The sequence below is a fragment of the Halichoeres trimaculatus genome, unplaced genomic scaffold (assembly GCF_033239565.1).
Source record: "Halichoeres trimaculatus isolate MK-OKI-2021-1 unplaced genomic scaffold, fHalTri1.1 fHalTri1_scaffold_2, whole genome shotgun sequence".
Taxonomy (NCBI): Eukaryota; Metazoa; Chordata; class Actinopteri; order Labriformes; family Labridae; genus Halichoeres; species Halichoeres trimaculatus.
Genome location: NW_027437180.1, coordinates 17168227 through 17188851, shown reverse-complemented (window position 1 = coordinate 17188851; position 20625 = coordinate 17168227). Strand labels below are relative to the sequence as shown.

General features: G+C 40.0%; 1 protein-coding gene across 1 annotated transcript; it reads right to left on the bottom strand.

Annotated features, from left to right (window-relative positions):
* Positions 1 to 328: 328 nt before the first annotated feature.
* Positions 329 to 19663, bottom strand: prkacab (protein kinase, cAMP-dependent, catalytic, alpha, genome duplicate b). Its single transcript, XM_074688507.1, has 11 exons — positions 19035 to 19663; positions 17297 to 17358; positions 15939 to 16067; positions 12127 to 12225; positions 9573 to 9655; positions 8382 to 8508; positions 7451 to 7546; positions 6884 to 7006; positions 3813 to 3872; positions 3597 to 3701; positions 329 to 3513 (listed from the first exon to the last, which is right to left on the bottom strand). Exons 1-11 carry the CDS (start codon positions 19078 to 19080, stop codon positions 3388 to 3390), a joined length of 1056 nt encoding a protein of 351 aa, XP_074544608.1. The 5' UTR covers positions 19081 to 19663; the 3' UTR covers positions 329 to 3387.
* Between the last annotated feature and the right edge of the window lie 962 nt (positions 19664 to 20625).

Genomic DNA, 20625 nt, shown 5'->3' with positions numbered 1-20625 from the left:
ATGCACATGCAGTGCAGGCAGGAGAGGAGACTGCTGGATTATTTCACTGCTGTGTTTCACGGCGACCCAGACTGAGCCGGCCGGTCAACAGATGGGTGGATGACAGCTCAACTCCGCATCAGGCAGCAGTGATGGATGTCTGACCTCCAGGCGACAACACTGGGACACAGACAACCCAAAACCAAACTCATCTAAAATTCCCGCTTCTCTGAACAGGCAGCTGATTCTTAAAACACACACACACACACACACACACACACACACACACACACACACACACACACACACACACACACACACACACACACACACACACACACCAGCTCAGTAGAATTTTACAAGTAAAACTTTATTGGAATGATACTCATGTTGCAAAATATTACACTTCATGTTTTTCCTGTCACTTCTCCCGTGACCTTAGACGCTTCCTTTTGCAGTGTATGTGACTCACTGTGTGTCTGTGTGTGTGTCTCTGTGTGTGTGTGTCGGGGTTAAGATGGTTTATAATGGGGTCTCATTTCCCTTAAAAGTGCGACAGTATGTACCAGCATTGTGCCTGCATTGAGAGGAAGTCATATAACTGCAAAAAAATTGAGGAGACATAATCATATCATATTATAACTTCAAACATTTTGTCCATGATGATTTCGCCAACTTTAGACTTGACATGGAAGAAATACAGCAAATGTGACGTCTCAATAGGTGGTTAACATCAATGTCATAATCATAAGTTATAATAACTTCCTAAATTAGTCCAGAATGAACCAGCTGAGAACTCAAAGTTTCCTCATTAAAGCTCTTGTCATCGTTTCAACTTGAGCTTGACCGTTGAATGCTTTTCTGGTTTCACTTTTGCAGTGAGAAAAAAAAGTGAAGTCAGAGCTCAGAAAAGCTAACAGAAAGCAGGAATGTAAGGCGGGGCATGGCAAAGAGAGACGATACTCTGGGCCCAGACCTTCACAAAGCCCCAGGTTCGCTACAAAAAATGTTTCTGATAATCTAATGTGTCTTTGTGCAAAGATATCAGTTAAGTCTGTCGCTACTTGAAAAGGAAAGAGCAGTGCTGCTCAGCATGAAGAGAATGAGTCGTTTACCACTTATTTTCACCACTGCATCGCCTTTTCAGGTAACAAGAGGTTTTGTTCCTCTAACGTTTGGATAAATGCCTGTTTTATATCAGCATTTCAGAGTCAAACAGTAAGTAAAGATGAATCCTTCCTGTGTTGATGTCAGAGTAGAAGCAGCATGAACACACAGGGTCAGGGTCTCTTGGCCTGTGCTTGAGTGTCTTGAATGTTTAATGGAAGTGTATTATTAAATCAGTAGCGTGGCCCTCTCAGACCTTCATTGATTCAGCGGTGCTTACATGGTGCATGTTCCTCAATTAATTTATGGTGAAATCAAATTACCTTTCAGCAAACCTGGGGCAATGGAATATTTCTGCACACTGATACTGAGCATAATGCACAGAGTGGGAGGAATGCTGGGTTAATAGGGGCCCACGGGGCCCTCCAGCAAATAACTCCGGCCTCGGACACTGAGTGTCAAAACCTAAAAATGATCTGAAACAGATCACTTAGCTCATACTAAATGTTGGTTGGTCAATTTAAACATCATCCCATACGTCAAATGGTTTCATCACAAAGTTTCACACCATGAATGTGTAATTCTCACACAAGGGCTCTTACATTTCACTGTATCTGAACGGCTCTGGATGAGGGACAAACTATCTGGATCATCAGATACACTAGAGATAAGCAGTGTCCTCAAGAACCAAATATCTTCATAACGGTAATGTTCACATACAGCTGTGAAAAAAGGCATTTAGATGTATGAAACAAAAACAAGTGTCACTTGTAGAATTTTTGATATTCAGAGTTGGGCATTGTGTCAGTACTTTGCCACCGTTTTTCAGGCGCTAGAGGAGGCACTGAACACCTGAAGTGCTACGTGTCACATTATTCAAATGGTCAGCTTGTAAACCATTCAATAAGATCATTTCTGTCTCTCCTTAAGTCTAACTGTACCCATCTTCAGTGGAATGCCATTTATCTTTACATCTTTACATCAACACCACGCAAAAAAGTGAGTGAAAGAAGAACTGTGCATGTAAACACAGAGACAGAAAATAAGTCCCTTTCCCATGGAGTGTGATTTAACTCTGCAGGTGATGAGTGGAAGAGGCTGGGTGTTGTGAGGAACAGACAACAACATGTTTCTATCAAAGACCAAAAAAGCAGCCTGTCCACGTTGCTTTCAGTGCCTGCTCAGTGCGCTCTGCTGACAGGCATCGTGAAGCAGTGTGGGATAGTCTGCCTCGGATGGTCTCCTCAGGGTGGAGCATGTAGATTTAAAATGCCGAATCCATTGAAAAAAGCTCTGAGCAGTGTTAGGAAGCATTTCTGACACCTAATCTCCTGGAAGGGGTTTAATTTTTCCCTTATGTTCCTCTCAGCGTAACTTAATCAAAGCAAACCTTCACTGCCTGGGTGATAAAACATCTATCAAACAATATGTTCAAACCTGAGATACCATTATGTTACTTTGTTCCCGTACAACAATAATAAAACTGAGATATTTACCTTCCTTTTTAACATTCCCGAGTTAGTGAGCATGATATGATCATTACAGCCACACTTTTCTGCTAATGTTTGAAAACTGAAGGCCGTGGATATGCACACAGTCTGGATATGCTTACAATGATATGAAGCTTGGGCAGGTGTTGTGTTCAGGGGAGTTGATGGGGCACAAATTACTTAACTTTCAAATAATTTTAAGCCAAACACAAATGTGTTTCACTATGTATAATCTGTGATATAGAGGTTTCAAATTGTGAGAAAAAAATTGCACATAAAAAGATCCGTAGGTACAGATATGTGAGATTCTTTAAAATGTCTTCTTGTGAATTTGGAAAAGGCAGATCGCTTGTTCAGTTTCAAAACTTTGTGCAGATTGAGAGCTCAGCTTACAAGTCAATGGGCTTTGTGTAGTGCCTAACAGACTGCCTGACATCGCTTTGAAGTGGCCTAAATGATGACTGAAACCATTGAAGAGCAGGGGACGTTTGAGGTTCAAATATGTCGAAGCAACTTGAAATAAGTGGCTGTCCCAAACATCTATAAATCTGACACACACCTTCATCATCAAGGGATCCATAAATAAGACATAACAATAAATTAAATACAACAGAAACGCAACAGAAAAGGCAACACTGCTGGTTATCAGTCTCCTTGCTCGTTTTTCCCTTCTCTATCCCATTTTTTCCTCTGTTTGAAGCTGGTGCTGTGATTGGACAGGAGACAGTACTCTCTCCTTCCGTCTCCCTCTGGACCAGCCTACCTTGGACTCTCCCTACTTCCATCTTTCTTCCTCCCTTGCTCTCTAACTCTAGAACTCTGCAAACTCCTTGGCACATTTCTCGTTGAAGGAGACGCGGATCTCCTCCTCCTCGTAGTCATCGAAGTTGCTGGTGTCGCCTGGTCCTTTGAACTTGGGTACAAAGGGAGCTTCCACCTGCAGAAAGACACTGGTTAATGCTGAACTTTGAAGAAGGTATAAAAGGCACACAAACACCAAGGAAATGCATCTGTACAGACCTTTTTCTGGTAGATGGCAATCCAGTCAGTGGTTGCAAACCACTTGTGTCCCTTGATATCATTGACCCCGTTCTTGAGGTTCCCGTAACGTTTTGTGAGATCCACCTGAGGATGAAAGAGTTCATTTTTGGCACATTTACACTGATGTGAATTCAAAATCAAAAGGAAAAGTTTAGGGAACCTCACGATGGGGCTGACTGGGATATTTGCTTTTACCTGCAACAGGTTCCTCAGGAGGTCCTTCAGGTCTGAGCTGAAGTGAGACGGGAAACGCACCTGAAACAGGAGATAGAGAGAAGACTGAAGCAGCACCAGCGTCTTGATCTGTAAGGGATGTGACCCTGCAAAAGCTTCAAGCTCCTCACCATGAGTGGCAGAAAAAAACACACAATGAATGACCGAACTATTGTGATAACCTTTAAAACACAAGCTTTTAAACCTCTGGAAGCAAAGCATACCTCTTGAATGCTGATTGGTTAACATTGTTGTTAACACCTGCTGCTGAATTTAGACTGTTGATCAAATCAGTCAACCTGAATCTTCACCATTGAAGATGTAAACAAAGGCTGTTTAGGCAGTTTACTGATGATCCCCTAATCTGACATTAATCCAATGGCAGCAGTAATAGACATCAAACGCTACATAGTCCATCTTGATACCGATGGTGCGTTTGCTTTTGTACCTCACATGAAAGTGTGAGAAGGGACAGACTGATAAATCAGTCGGTCGATTAATCAATGTTTTGAAATAATAAGTATCAGCCAATGCCTCATGTTCAGGGGTCTGATTAAAACAAGAAAACAACAAATGCCTTCAGATGCTGCAGGCATCCTTGTCAGCGTGGCTGCTGTTGATCTGCTTCACTTGGATTAACTATTTGGCTTAAAACCAAGTCTGTCGGCAAACATAAATAAGTATGAAAAAAAAAGAGGTTCAGGAAACTTATGGGAAGGTGGTGAAAACAAGAGTTTAAATCTTGTGCCTTTACTTTAACTCTCATTCACTCTGATACAAATGTTTACCTAATTCCCTCTTATCATCGTCTCTACTTGATAATTACTTGGTTTTTCTTTTCACAAGAACAAAAAATCAAATCTAAAACAGTTACTGGTTGATGTTTAAACCCAACAACATAAATATTAGTCATGTTTGAAATGTACGGCATAACTGAATACAAACTGATTGTTATAATTGTTGCACTCACTGAGAAAAAAAAACTAAAGAAGCATAAAACACATTGTGTATCAGCAATGAGCCGACAAGCCGTCTAAATACAAGTATCTGCATCAGCAGCTGAGAGAGTTACATCAGTCATGGCATGACTTCCTGTTGTGAGTTGGTAACTACCGAGTTAAAACTCCAGACAGGAGTTTTAAAGAAATGCTGACCCATGGACTAGACATGTTGGCAAGTTACGCTTATCTACCATTCACACCACCACAGCCCACAGAGAAACAGTTAACTGGAATAAATACAAAATGAACTTAAAGAAAGAAGTGTAAAAAAATTAAGTTTCTAGTAAAACCCAAAACAGAAAACTTAGTTATACTTTAAATATGTTTCCAAATCATGCTGTTCCCAAGAGGGTGTTGAAAGCTAATGTGGTTGTGTAAAGTAGTACTACAGTTTCTTCTAAGTCCACTTGAGCCTGGTTTTAAAAATCACATAGTGACTTTAAGGTTCTCTGTGAAAAAGTCAAACTTGACAGAAGAATCAAACATGTTTACCCCCTAAAACTGGACAGAGTTCCACTTTTTGAGGCTTAATTATCTATTTTTGACCTACAAGGGCTGATTTTTTAATCCCATCCATCAAAGTGAGGTGAATGTGACGATGCATAAATTAGTTTGTGTAAATAGGTGACTGACAGGTGGTTGCACTCCATAGCACAAAGTCATCATCATGTCCAGCCCTTTGACTGAGTCTAGATAAACCACGACTAAGGTTTGGATTGTGTTTTACATCAGTTATCAATGGGCATCAAACTCCTCTTTGTATACCAGTGGATGATAAAGACAATAAATGGAAGTAGTGTGCGTGACATCACCCATTTGTTTCTGACACAAAATTTCAAAGCCTCTTGTAGATGGATACCTTATTGTTAAAGCTAAACTAAACCTAGCTTTGTTAAAGTTTGGATGGGGGAAAGAGGTAGACCTTTTGTCTACAGCGACAGGGTGCCCACCTGGCAGTCAAGTACACTATGCCCTTACACAGGCAAAACTGGAAAGTTTCAAAACTTAAATGAATTATTAAAAAATTACACCGCGTGTGTGCCAACAAAGAAATAAGACCCACACTGTTTCTGAAACCAGGCTGTAAAATTATGCTATTTTGTCTTGGTGTGTATGTGGCTCTTGTTGCTTTTGCAGCCAGACTCAAGTGGATTCTCAAAGAGCTTCAGGTTTTAGCAATTTGCGTAGGCTTCATAAATTTAGACCTCGGACTGCTGCTTGGTGACATTACAGTGACTACCAATTTCCACAATTTGGGGTATTTCAAATATTGAAAAAGCTGTTAGAAACATTAGAAATGTGTCAAAATCAGCCAGAATTCTACAAAACTGTTATCAATCTCAAGTCAAAAACTGTTTTTAAAAGTTAATAATAAGCAACAACATTGTCAGCTTAAACATTAAGCATGTGTAAAAAGTACTGTTAAAGTATTCTAGAAAGCCTTTGAAGATTTATGTTTTAATTAAAAAGCAAAAAAATTGGGGATGTATTTCAGGTTGTGGAACAATCTATAGACATCTATACAGTGCATTAAAAAACATGACACAGGTTGCACAGAGATGTGTTTTCTGTCAGCTCAGCTCGCTTTATATGAACCAACTACCAGACTGTTTCAATGGCTGCAGTTAAAAGTCATATACAGGTCTAAATGTGAATAAGACCACAAGTATAATTCGTTGTAATCAGGGTGATGAGCTGAGAATCAATATTTCCTTTTTCTGAAATAAGAGCCTGAACCTGAATTTTTAATATGTTCAAAGATGGTCTCTATTATGTTGCTTTCTCACACAAAGTCTCAAAGAATGAGTGGATACAGTGGCTGGTTTTCTGCACCAGCAATGACTATTCAGTCTCTAAAAGCTGCTGCTCACAGCTAACTGTAGGCCACTCTTTCAGGAGGTGGGTAGAAAAACAGAAATTTTTAAGACTGCTGTAAAAATTTCAATACAGAATCCAAATGACCTCACCTCATAGGTGACATGAGTCAGGATTTGGGAATGAAACCCAGATGTTACCGACGGATACTGAGGAGAATAAGCGGGTCAGACTTACCTTCCCTGAAACGATCTTTTCATAGATCTGAATGGGCTGATCAGCAAAGAAGGGTGGGTACCCTGCTGCCATCTCATAGACCAGAACGCCCAGCGCCCACCAGTCCACTGCCTTGTTATACCCCTGGTGGGTGAAACAAAGAGGGAAACAGGGAAGTAAGACAACTGTGGAGAGAAGCCTTTGTTTGCCTCTGTTCGCTTCTTCAGGATATTTTTTCTTTTTTTAAAAAAAACTTTGTGAAATACAGTAGCTTTCTTTACAACAACCCAAACTACTGTCTGGCATAGTTGTTTGTCACAGCAGCTGATAATTACTGTTCAGCTTTTATTGTTTTACCTTTTGGGGGAGTTTTTTAAAGCTGTGTTTACTCTCTTTTAAAGAAATATGAAAACCCCAACTAAACATCAACTATAGGCTGGTCGAAGCATAAACATCCCTGAAAGCTTGAATCAATATTTCTGAAACAACAGCATTAGCATACAAAACTAGACTGAGCACTGCTCTTAAATGGTGCTGAATAATAATTTACAGCTTAAAACTAACACAATAAAAACAGCGGGAGCTCACCTTGCTGAGAATAATCTCTGGGGCCAGATATTCAGGTGTGCCACACAGTGTCCAGGTCCGGCCCTTTACACGTTTGGCAAAGCCAAAGTCTGTCACCTGTGTGATGGAAAGAAGGAGATTGAGAGGAGGGACATGTTGAGCAGAATCCACACACAGATCACTGGGGTTAAAGCACATGAAATACATGAGGAAGGATAGACAATGTTATATAGAAGCCAGTGGCGAGTGCTCAGGCAGGACTGGAAATCTTCAACATCTGCAGCTGCTCTATTGACCACTAGAGGGCACCAGACACTGTGTTGTACATGAGACAGAACCTGTCATCATTCTTAAGAGTTAGGAGAACTTTGACAAGCTTCCACATGAATCCATTATGCAGAACTGAGTTTACCACATTTTGACTAAAAATCTATATTCTTACAAAGACCCATGAGGGAAATTAAGTAACAGGTTGAGTGTGGCAGACGGGCTAACTCTTACCTATTGTAACGTATTCATTAATGTACCTAGTTTTACGTTCAAATACAGTTAAACTTGTTTTTTATTGCATGACCACGAGTCTACATTGATTGTAGGAAAATGAAATATTTCTACTGAAAAAGAAAAAAAAATACAAAAGAGTCAGTCAGGGGGCTCAATTCAACTTGAAACTTTTATAACTATCTTTGTTTTGAAACTTCCCTTTAAGGCTGACGTATGCAGCTACATTTTGTTTTATTTTCAAATGATGAGAATATCAAGAAGATGGTTCAGGTTGGGAGCTGTCTTCTTTTTTTCAAACAAGGAACATTTGTATGAATGTCAGCTAGCTTCATATTTAAAGTGTAAACACCAGGTAAACATATCAAAGTGACAAAAAGCTGCGAAATGGTTTCATGAATAAATGCTTCAGACAAAGGGCCATTTATATTAAGCAACAGGGGTTATTTACCTGTATGTAGCCCTGTTGGTCTATAAGCAGGTTTTCAGGTTTAAGGTCTCTGTAGATCAGGTCCAAAGCATGCAGGTACTCAAAAGTCAGGACGATCTGAGCTGCGTAGAACCGAGCATGAGGCTCACTGCAGACAAGTATCAACGAGAGGGAGAAAAAGAAGAGAGACAGAAGTTTGGCTGCATGAAAAGCTGTTTGTAGAAGGCACAAAAAAGCTAAAAGTCAAGCTTAAAAAAGACAGGCCTGAGTAGAAATACTATGTTCCATGTTACAAAGTATAACAGTATAGATAATGTACAATAGACATAAACAGAATGAAGCTGAGATGACAGAAACCGAGTTTGAGGGAATTGAAAAATTGAAAGTTGAATAAAAAAAAGCAGAAAACAGAAGATAAAAGAGATAATCGTCACACAACAAATAAAAAGGATTCCGAATAAAATTGGACTGAAATTAACAGAAAAAAGCTTAATACAGAATTTAAAAAATCATAGTAATAGAATAGACGATAGTAGAAAAGGACTGAACAGAACTGGATGGATTAAAACTCAGTATACTGAATAGAAATAAACAGAATGAAATAAAACAGAACATAAATACAATAAAATGGAAATAACAGAATAGAATTCAGTAGAACAGAATACAGTAGGAATAAACTGACAAGTAAAGACTAGGTTAAACAAGAATAAAGTAACATACAATACAATATAATAGAATAGAATCGCAATCAAAAATAAATTAAAATGCATTTAAACACAATATTTTAGAACAGAACACTAAGTAAACATAGTAAAAATTACTAGACCTGAATGAAATATAATGAATAAGAAATCAAAGTAAAAAAAAACAGCATTTAAAAATACAGCACATTTAAACACAATAAAAATTATTTGTACTAAATGGAACAGGCTGAAATTATACACAGAGCACAAACAAAACTGGAATACAATGAAAAAAAAATTGCATATGAAACTAAAGACTAAAATGGAAAAAAACAGAGAACATAAACACAATAGAATAGAATAGAATAGAATAGAATAGAATAGAATAGAATAGAATAGAATAGAACAGGCCTAAGTGAGGGATACAGAGCTGAACAGAGAGAAATGTGTTTTTTCTTTTAAAATGTGCCAAATGACTCAAAAAAACCCTCTTCACCAAACCTTATCTCTGCTTTAATCAGACACTAACCTAAATCTGCCAATTCTCCGTAGATGCGAGAACATCTCTCCACCTGGTACATACTCCATTACCATGTAGAGGTTAGTGTTGTCCTATAGAGAAAGAAGACAGAGGACCGGTTAGTTACATAGCGCATGTTTACTTACATGTGTACACCAAAGGTCATGATAGGCCCTTTCCACAAATATTCATTTCGTGGGTCATCAACACAAAGCACGCTGATGAAAACTTTACAACCATCAATCAAACCATAAACAAACCGTAACATTACCTATCCAAATCTGGCTGACAGATCATCTGTTCTTTCACACCATTAACAGACCTCTGTTAAACCATCTTTTAAGTATAAAAACATGTTTTATCAGTGGCCTGCTTCACTGATGACACCTGTAGACTCTACTAAATATCTAGTCCATCAACCTAAACAGAGTTAAGAGGTGTTTGTGGTTGGACTCTCCTGCTGGTGTGCAAGGCCCGGCACGTGGGCAGGAATATTCTGTTAATAGGTTTATTGGAGGCATCAAGGGTATTCAATCCCAGGGCATCCTGGGTGCATCTAAACAGCTTAACCTGAATACGGCCTTAATTGCAATATGGCTAGTCTGTGCAGGGACAAACAGCCACTGACAGAGCTGGGTGGAGAAATGATGAAGAAGAGAGAGAAAGTCTTTTCTCTATGTTAGCAGATGGAAAACCACTTGTGTTAAAGTGATAGTGTTGATGAGGATGAGAAATGTACATTTATTCTCTTCTTTTTATTATATCAGGAATTTACTACTTGAAAGTAAGATGGCTGAGGAAATCAGAGTTAGTCTGAAAATAAAAAAAAGGTGTGCAAGGTTGTAGGTTTAGGTATTTGAATTTATTGATACTTAATCCTTAACCAGAATGGGTGGCAACTTTGGGTTTTATTTTGAATGAACAAATAACGACCTGTTCTTGTCTCTCTTTAGCTTCAAGGCGCTGGATTTAGGTCACCAAGGCATAAAACCCAGCCCTAGTTATGAACTCTCTCATTCCAGCAGGACTCATCTGAGCCTTTACATACACTCTTTCTTTGTCTAACAACACACTTGTAGCCTTTATTTGTGTTGATTTTTGCCTTGGTAGAAGCTGTTAAGTAATTATCAAGGTGAATTTGGTCAGATCCTCTGTTCTTCTGTTCACCTGTGCCATAGTACACCTGGATTCGAGGACGAGAGGGACAGTGCTTTTCTGGGTGACTCTGCAGGTTAAGTGAAGTTAAGTTCTTGCATAGTTTGAAGAGTTTTGTCATACCTTGTTTTTGTTGAAAAAGAAATCTAGTAGAGTGGGAACCTCCCCTACCAGACTGTGCAGCTTATCTTAACAAAGCTGTGCACTTAATTTTGGATCTCAGCTTTGTCAGTGGCAGTATTTGGAGCGATACTCCTCCCTTACCTCTAGTAACATCTATTCCATCTGAGTCAGCTCCAAAGTGTTGCCTGAGGTTTGTGATTCTTGGGTGCTAAAAAAAAGTCCATCTCAATAGTGGTGAGGATGTTGTTTTGGAGGCCTTGTTTCTGTCTGAGATTCTGCTTTCACATGGGGAGGTAGTGAAGGAGCGACGCAGTGATGCTTCTTTGAGAACAAGAAATTCAGAGAACAAGAACTAGACCAGGCTCTGTGCTCATGTTTCTTGTTGTTTGAAAGTACTTCAGTGTGTGAGAAATACAGGGTGCCTGGGCTCCATGATAGTCTTCTGTATGGGTGCTTAATCAATAATTAAGACTTTGTCATTTGGAGAACCTGTTTGCTCATCTGTCTGACTCGACGCTTGGTGAGCCTGGTGAGCTGGTATGTGGATATCTTTGTTTTTTTTGGTGACATTCCTTCACAGATTGGGCCAAACATGTTGTTGATGTTGGGGGTTCAATGCCAATGAAACAACCACTTCACGGTGTCCGGCCCGCTTGAGGCAATTCTTGGTCCAAGATTGCTCACATGCTGGAAAACAGCATCAATGAGCTCTCAAAAATGCCCCAGACATGTTTCGACATCTCAAAACTGTGTAGTTTCAGTCATAAAAGTGACATGTTGATGTCTGTCAGGTGGGGGCAGGTGCAGGATTCCTACAGATTGATGACTAAGTTGTGGTGAAATCAGTGAACTCTTTCTCAGACCAATTCAATCTTAACCAGCGATTCTTCAACTGAGAAGGAGACTGTCACTTATTTGGGCCTTACTGCACTTTGATGTAAATGTTGTGGCAGGGGAACAAATAAGTATCAGGGTGTATGACAGTACTAACTAATAGAAAACTGACTTCCAACCAAAAAGGTAAAATCATCAGCGGCTATTTGTCACACTTTCCTGTATACTGAATTGCCTGAGTGTTGTATGACATCTGTTAAATTTCATCTCAACTCTTCTGATTGGGATGTTTGGATTTTTTTTCCAGCAGCCCTTCGTAGATAGAAACTTGAACACTGGTGTGAGAATGGTTGACAATGCAATGAGCTGATCTAACCAGCCACGTGTTGCAAACAAAACAGGCTTGAATACACACAGAAATACTCACAGAAGCATCAAAAACCACCCGTACCTTGAATGAGTACTCTAACCGCACCAGAAAAGGAAAGCTGACTGCCTGAAGAATCCTCTTCTCATTCAGAGTGTGCTCTATCTGCTTGAGCTTCACCACCTTAGGGGAGAAGACAGACAGAATAGAAGACAAACAATATTTACTTTTCCTTTAAGAATAGAAAAAAGTTTGAAAACTGTTTTTATCACACAGTTATTGTCTCAGCTCTCTTTAGGTGATACATAAATATAACGACATGTTGAGACCACCACCCAGTGTAAAGTTTTTGCCACCACTGCTGTAAATTAACAGTATAAAGTTGACCACCAAAACACTTTTTATATTTCTGCGATGGATAATCCACCATAATGTAAAAGCTCTTCAATCAAAATTATATATTAGAATACAGTTATTGTTGTTACCCATGAATTTTCAAATGTACTGTTTCACAAAAAGAAAAAAAAAACACACACATTTTTTGTTTCTGACTGAGAAATTATGTTTATTTATTTGTGTTCCTGAACAGAAAAATGTGTTTCAGTGGTTGTATGCTATTTTCGCTAAATTTATGACTTCTCAGAGAGTTCAGTTTTTAAACTTAGGAATAAAAACAAAAATTAATTCAAAACACCTCAATGGTTGAAAATGGGGATGCAAAGAAAAATCTCTGAATAGAGTAAGAGTCAGACTCAAAGCACTACATGATGCTGGGTGTTTTTTTCATAACTTTGCTGAAGGTAGAGTCTGCAGGATTTTCCTTAAAAAAATAAAACATAAACTGTTACAGAAATAATCTTGCTCACCCATCTCCTACAGGCCTCTATATGTGTCAGTGTCTGCGTCTGCTTAGTACCCCTCCTCTGCCTGTACGTTGATGTTTTGGTTGTTTTGGGACGCTTCTGAGCAGAGAGTAAGTGTGGTTACCTCAGCCAACCCCAGCATGCCCAGTGAACAAGCAACTTTGTGTGTTGTTAATAGTGAGAGGAAGAAGCCATCCTGGGCAGCTACGATAGTGGATGGTGCACGGAGAAAGAAAATCACAACCAAAGTGAAAAAAAATGGCAAACAGATAAAGCTTTTTCCAAATCAAGGGTGAATTTTGGCTCGTTTTCACTCACTTTCTGGTACTTGTAGAGCAAATTAGTATGAAGAGCAACACAAGTTCGCTTTCTGCTAACCAGGTATGTGTAAAACACTTGTGATTAGCTTGTGCTAACATGCCAAGTCAGGTGCACGGCTCTCAAGTCTCTACCACATAGAAACATATGCTACAGGTGGTTGCTGGGTTAGTGTGTTCACACAGGCACGGATCGGAGGCAGTGGGTGTGTGCTGCCGCTGACACTGAGCCAAGGAGGAGGAGACCAGTTTAAATGTTATGTTTACTAAAAAACAAAAAATTTCTGCAGTCCCTTCACTTGGAAAACAATTTGAGGCCCACTTCTCACACCACTCACTACATGAGAAACTAAGAAATAGTTGCATTAAAGGGTTTGGGATTAAATCAATGAAATAATAAAGAGAAATGTCCAAAGTGTAAATGAATTCCCTGTTAATGCAGGTAAGTGAATAACTTACCAGTGTGCTTGCTTTCTTGGTTGGCACCTGCAAAACCTTATTCAAAATTTGGTAATATTTAATCTTTCCCACTGTCTTCTGTTTGTCATTACAGAAACAATTTGCAGATGCTCACTTGTTCACCCTGCCTGCTCCAGCTCACAGCTGCCTGAGTAAAAGGCTCCTTGTGACGTTTGTTCTGCTTGTTTAAATGGCATCATACCCGCAGGTTTTTACTTTCAAATAGTGCTGTTTTTAAAGAAAGCCATTAAAATTTTTATCAGTTTTTTCACAACTGAAGTGAGTTTACATTGAGCACTCGACTGTCACATTATTCTGAAAAAAAGTTTGGATGTTTCATTCTTGAAGTGGTGAAGGGACAGCAATAACAGATTTCTCTCCAAACCTTACCATAAGGAGCCAATTATAAATTAAAAACAATTCTTAATGCAGCTTTAATGTATTCAAATATGCTTGTGTCATTGGTATGAGAAAATTATTTTTTTTAACTTATCAAAGTCACTAGAAAAGACATTCTATACCCAGTTAGCAGGTCGATCCCCTGCATAATGCTGTAAGATATTGTGTATATTAATCATATATTTTAGAACAAAGACATTAATAACACCGTGGTATAATATAAGCTCGGTGTTAGGAACAGCTTTATATTCATTCAAATGCTACCATCTGGCCAAATAACTCAGCTACACTTCCTCTTTCAATTCTCTGCAGAGGCCAGATATACTTCCCTCTGAGACCTGAATACCCTAACCCTAGCTGCTGTCAAAGACGGCTCAGCAATGTAAACAGTTGGCTGATGCAAAACTTTCTTGAGCTCAATAACTCGAAATAATATTATTTGGTCCAGAAACTCCAACCTTTTGTTAAACAGAGGCTTTAGTGACCTATTTGAAAACATGAAGCTCATGGCTAAGTGAGGTGTTAGGGTCCATCCACAATTTTGAAACTCACATCAACAAAACCAGACAGTCATGTTTCATTCTGATGTTTGACAAATAAACTAAAAATCTCTCAGTCAGAACCCCAAATCAATCCTTAACTTGTGATCTCCAAAACTGATTTCTGTAACTTATTTTTTAGCATTAGCAGTAAAACCGAAAAACCTCAAGCCTCCAACAAATTCAGGATGCATCGCCCTTAGTGTCCTTGCATTAGATTCAAGTTAGTTTGTCAAACTGAATTCAAAATTCTGATGATCACTTTCAAAGTTTAAGTAAAGTTTAAAGTTACACATCTGGTGACTCAACGCAAGCCTTTTTCGCAGCCTTACATCCCTGGGTGGGAATCTCATGGCTATCCCAAAGTCGAGGCTAACAAACTAAAAAGGATAGCGCTAAAACCATAAGATAAACTTTTGAATGACCTGTTGATGAGATAAGTGTTGTGGAATCACATCTTTTAGATCACCTCTAAAAACCCAATTTTGAAAACTTGGTTTTATCTTTTTGGTTTCATCCTCTTTCTTTTGTTTAAGTCTTATCATATTTCCTTTTTAAAAAAAATAATCCTCCATCTTCTTAATCACTTTTTATGTTTTATAGTGTGGATTGGATAAACAGAATAGATTTTATAGATTAGAATAGACCCTTAAATCGCTGGAAATCTTGTTCAGTCACAGGCCCCTTTGCCTGCCGTGTCTCACTGAGAACAAGTCTTCTTCCAGCTGGGGCTAGACTTCATGATCATTAACCTGCAAACGTTATTCCTGTAAAGGTTAAAATTGTATATCTAACAAATATACAATAACTGTACTTTTACTGTAATTCACAATATCTATAGACTGTATTGCTACTATAACTCTGTAAAGTTCCCCCTGTGGGATGACTTAAAGGATTTATCTTATCTTATCTTATCTTATCTTATCTTATCTTATCTTATCTTATCTTATCTTATCTTAACTTCTCTTATCTTATCATCTTAATCTTAATGCCTTGTTTATTATTAAGTAAGAACCAGAGACAAGAAATGATGAGAAGGAAATGACCCCATCCCCTGTCACAACCTGCATGACAATCATGGCTATGCCTGACTGGTTAGTTCCTGCTGATCAAAGAGGTTCAAAGGGGAAAAAAGACCCCACCTAAATTTGAGACGTCTCCAAACAGCATACAGAGAAGACCCTTTTCCTCCTCTGTTACCATCTCTGGCATTGTAAGTACAATTCCACATCAGTGACTCTTTCATCCTTAAAAAAAATCCGTGGGATCCTTTCATTTTAACACCCTCCTTGCCACATGACCCCCTGACCCAGACTGACCTTCTGCTTGTTGAGGATCTTCATGGCATAATGCTGTCCCGTTTCTCTGTGCCTCACCAGCATCACACGGCCAAATGAGCCTGTGCCCAAGGTTTTCAACCTCTCAAACTGCTCCAGGCAAGCAGTGTTCTGCACACACAGACAAGAAACATTAGTCGATGTTGGTGTACAATGACCACAGTTCCTTCTTTAGCTGCTTACAACATGCAGTTATGTTTGAGTGTGTCTGGAACTCTTCTATATGGCTTATGATCACATGTTTATAATTTTTTATAAAAATGATATTTCTTTATTACCTGGGTCAAAATGACATCTCACTCTTTTCCTAAATATACTCACCTGTGACCAAAGTAAATCTTTTTAACATGTCATATTTAGGGGTAAGATAGAAAAAAATGCTGAAGGGAAAAAAAAAGATATCTTATCGGTCTTTACCCTCACATTGCTAATGCTTTATAAACAACAGTGGTAGATATGCTATAGTTTAAAGACTATGGAGAATAATCAAATTTGTACCAAATATTTTTGTAATAATAATAGCTGATAGGATTTATACATGCCTGTTTCTGTTTTAAAATGAGAATTACAATCTTAGTCGAACAGTTTGTTGCGATGCTGTGTTTGTGATATGCTTTGCATTCAGTTTGAAAAAACTCCCCACACTTAAAGGTACAGTGCTTTATCTAGGAGTCAGATTCTAGTTTGAATCTCTACCTTTGATCACTCCTAATCACCTCAAGGACAAGAAACAGTTGTGAAGCATGAAGAGTATGACCCTTATTCGTTAAGTTCAAATCATTAAAAAACTCTTTCAATACAAACTACTTTGCACAATCTTAGCTTCATCATCTTTGTTTTCATATCTCTGGATTTTGGATGTCTACTCACTCAACATAAAAATGTGCACAGTTGTTACCAGTTTGTACATTCTGTTCTATACCATGGCAGGGTAAGATAGTGATTTCTGTGGAAGTGGACTCACTCCTTATGTAGATTAAAAAAGCTTATTACTTGTTCACAAAGGCAAATGACTGTCACATAAATTTTTGACCATGGTCATGAAGATGATACTTCATTTCTTACGGGTCTGTTTTGCTAAATGGTGCGGGTTACCACACAATGTACCGTCAATAAAAGTGACAAAATTAGATTACATCAATAACTTTCAAAACAAACAAACATTGTGTATGAGCTTGAACAAATCAAGGGTAAAATGCAGCTTACTGACTATTTTTACAGCATAATAAAAAAACACACATTGAATCCCAGTGTTGGCAGGTAAAACAGAAATAAACAACATAGCAAAATAATGGAACTATGAATGAATGGACAAACACGTGTCCAGACCAGACACTGACCTGCGCTGGGTTCTCCCACTTTTTAAGAAAGTCCTCTTTGGCTTTGGCAAGGAACTCCTTGACTGTAGAGAACAAAATCACAAGACAGGTTTTAGTGTGTGTGTGTGTGTGTGTGTGTGTGTGTGTGTGTGTGTGTGTGTGTGTGTGTGTGTGTGTGTGTGTGTGTGTGTGTGTGTGTGTGTGTGTGTGTGTGCACTCACTCACCGAGCCCTCTGTGAGATCAAAATCACAATTGACACCACTATCTCAACAAGAAGTGACTTGATCATGTGTCAAGGTGTGAACATTTTTCATATCATGGTGTGAATAAAAGCAGGTACATGAGCATCAATAGCCATAATGTGTAGCTTCTTAATTTAGTTCCCCTGGAAACATCTTAAAAGAGCTCCACAATGATTTTGAGCTGTTGACCTGCATGAAATGTGTTTAACAGCCTTGTAACACTGAGTGGTGTCTAACAGTGTTAATGGTAACTATCTTCTTGCGCTGACAAAGTTTACATTACGGGTTTGTTTTAGAATGTACAATGACAATAAATACGTATTCTCTTTTATTTGTATGTCATCTTAATATCCATCAACACTGCAGGTGATATTTTGACTATTTTAAACTGAAATACTGTTTTGTTTTGAGTGTGGAGGGTGAAGGGACCCCACAGGCAGTGAGGGACTGATACCACTGAACTGCACTGTGGCAGCTTTCTACCTTTTGTACCTTTCTCTACTGGACTGAATGCCTGGTTGACCCTTCCCATTGATCATTTCCAATAGAAGGCAGAGAAACATACTACTGGACTTCTGTGCTCTCATCCACTGACTGCACATAACATGCTTTAAACTGGTGGCTGCTAGGTGTAGATGTAATATACTGGCACTCTCAGATCATGAAGCTGAACCATACTTCATACACTCCTTCCAAGTCGATTATATGTTGTTCCAACAGTAGTATAGCAAAGCTTGAACACACACACACACACACACACACACACACACACACACACACACACACACACACACAGACACAGACACACACACACACACACACACACATACAGACACAGACACTTGTTAATGTGTGTGGCAGGTAAAGCTCAGAATGAATTCAGTATGTGATGCACACAGACAAACTGTCCATGCTAGAAATCAGACTCAGACGAGCTCAGCCAAACCTGCAGACATCTGTGGTTTTACTAACCTGAAAAGATTAGATTGGGCTCACCCACACACTGTATCAGTTGCATCTCTGTCCAAAGGACTATAGCAGCAGGCCTGGAGTGTTTGGGAAATAACTACCACAAAGATTACATTGCCAATATTCAGTAGGGGGACTATGCCAAGGTGCTAGCAGTTGCTGCTGGCTGTTCTGCAGCTCATACACAGTTTTGGCATTAGAAACACCTTTCTTCATCCACTATCATTAAAAAAAATCCACAACTGAACAACTGTGGTCTGAGCAGGTGTATATTCTCTTCTATCTGTGTACGCATGATTCCCCTGCTTTAAATGTATCACATTTACGTTTTTGTCACAAGCCAGGCTGTTTGCAGTGAGGGCTTGTCATAGACGTAGGAGTGGATCTTAATGAGCTGAAAAGCGAGAAAAGGCCTCTTATCAACAGTGTATGGCATGTTATGTAAAGCTAACATGGCCTGCTGTATCACATCGTCCATGATCGTTACATGAGGTTGCTACTGAGCAGGTGCTGCCCAGGAGTGATGCAAACTGGCTACGGTACCCACCGCTTTCCATCTCGCTGCCCTTCCTCGCCGTGGGCGCGTTGCCCATTGTGACAACCTGTCAACGGGCGATCCGTGGCTTCTTGGCCGCCCTGCAGCCGGTCTGAGCTCGATTAGGTCTGACCGGTGTATCCTACTTCCAGCTGTACCAGATACCGAGCGGTATTTCTGAGATCCTGAGCTTGGGTAACCTGACAGCTGCTGATGCAGTGCCACTCAAAACGGGGTAAAGAGGTGGGCTCACTCACTGCACGTTCATCAGCAACCGGCGACCGATATCGAGCTTAAACCCACGAAGAGCAATCACTGCGGTGAGTCGGTGGCTGGGGCTTCACTGTCAGGCCGACCTCGGCGCGCTTGGCCTGGACACGGAAGATCCAGTCTTCTCCTGTCCCTCCTTGCAGCCCCCTCCGAGCGAGGCCCCCCGGCTCCCCACCTCTTCCCCAGCCCAAAAGCAGTGATACCGATGGTGGGGGTGCAGTATTCTTAAGCAAAAGCTCTCCACTTTCCGTTCGCGAAGCCAGCTTTAAAAATTTAACATGCGGGGTCTGATAACGACGGTAATTTACTCAAATCAACATTGCTCCCCTGTATCCGCGGAGACGAGCGAGATGACGGAACTACAGCCGAGGGAACGCCCCGCCCACTCGCCAGAACCGGGTTGATTGACAGCTCGCGCTAAACCGTTTATTGGCCACCTCCCAAAGCGCTGTCTCATGGAGCTCTCCGATTGGTCTTTTTCAATCCATCAAACAGGCAGCGCCCCCCCTCCTTCCCCCCGCCCTACAAAACTAAGCGAGAGAAGCGTCACCGATTATTTTCCTCCTGACAACGAACGCGCCCACCTTATCCAGTCTCTGCCAGCCATTGGCTTAGTGCGACTCGACCGTGGGAATCTCGGCGAATGCGAGAATATCTATTGGCTCTGCGCAACGTTTGACAGGAATGCTGCCCCCCCTCCCCACCACTACCTCTATGCCTCCACCTTGGGGAAGAAAAAAAAAAATCAACTCCCCCCCTCCTCTCCCCCCTTACCGCCGCCAAGCGACTGATACACGTTTGGCAAAGTGACGTCAACCGCGAGCTATTTTTAGAAATGTTGGTCAGAATTGAACGCACGCGCGGCGCGGTTTAGCTGGCAAGACTTCTGAACAGATCGCAGACGGACGTGCAGGGAGTGAAGAATATACGTGGCTGGAAATAAATCAAAGAATACAATGGATAATCTTTTTTTTTTACTATCGGTGTTGGATGCAAAATGAGCAAAGCAGATAATATCTGTGAAGCATCTACCTTCACTGTCAGAATCATCCAATAGCTCCTTTGTCAGTCTTCCCTTACACCTGTTTAAATGTGCAACAGACACCCAAGAGCCTCCTTATTACCACGCCACCTAAAAAGCAGAATAGACCTGTAGGTTTATTCCAACTTTAAGCCTTATTGCAGAAATTATGAATTTTAACAGAGAAACACAGACCTGTAATAAACAAGCCTCCTTGTAGCTTATGTAAAAAGGGCCCCAACTCAATTGCTGTCCTGGTTATGAGGACCTACCAATTTACGCTGTCACAAGACAACATGTCATTACATCTGA

Bases quoted from the DNA above. Each gene is read 5' to 3' on its own strand.
- prkacab (XM_074688507.1), bottom strand. From the start codon at position 19,080: ATGGGCAACGCGCCCACGGCGAGGAAGGGCAGCGAGATGGAAAGCG. The intron at 16,068-17,296 runs GTCAGTGTCTGG...CTGTGTGTGCAG, and splicing joins AGTGGGAGAACCCAGCGCAG to AACACTGCTTGCCTGGAGCA. The intron at 3,702-3,812 runs GTAAAAGCAAAT...TTTCATCCTCAG, and splicing joins TCCTGAGGAACCTGTTGCAG to GTGGATCTCACAAAACGTTA.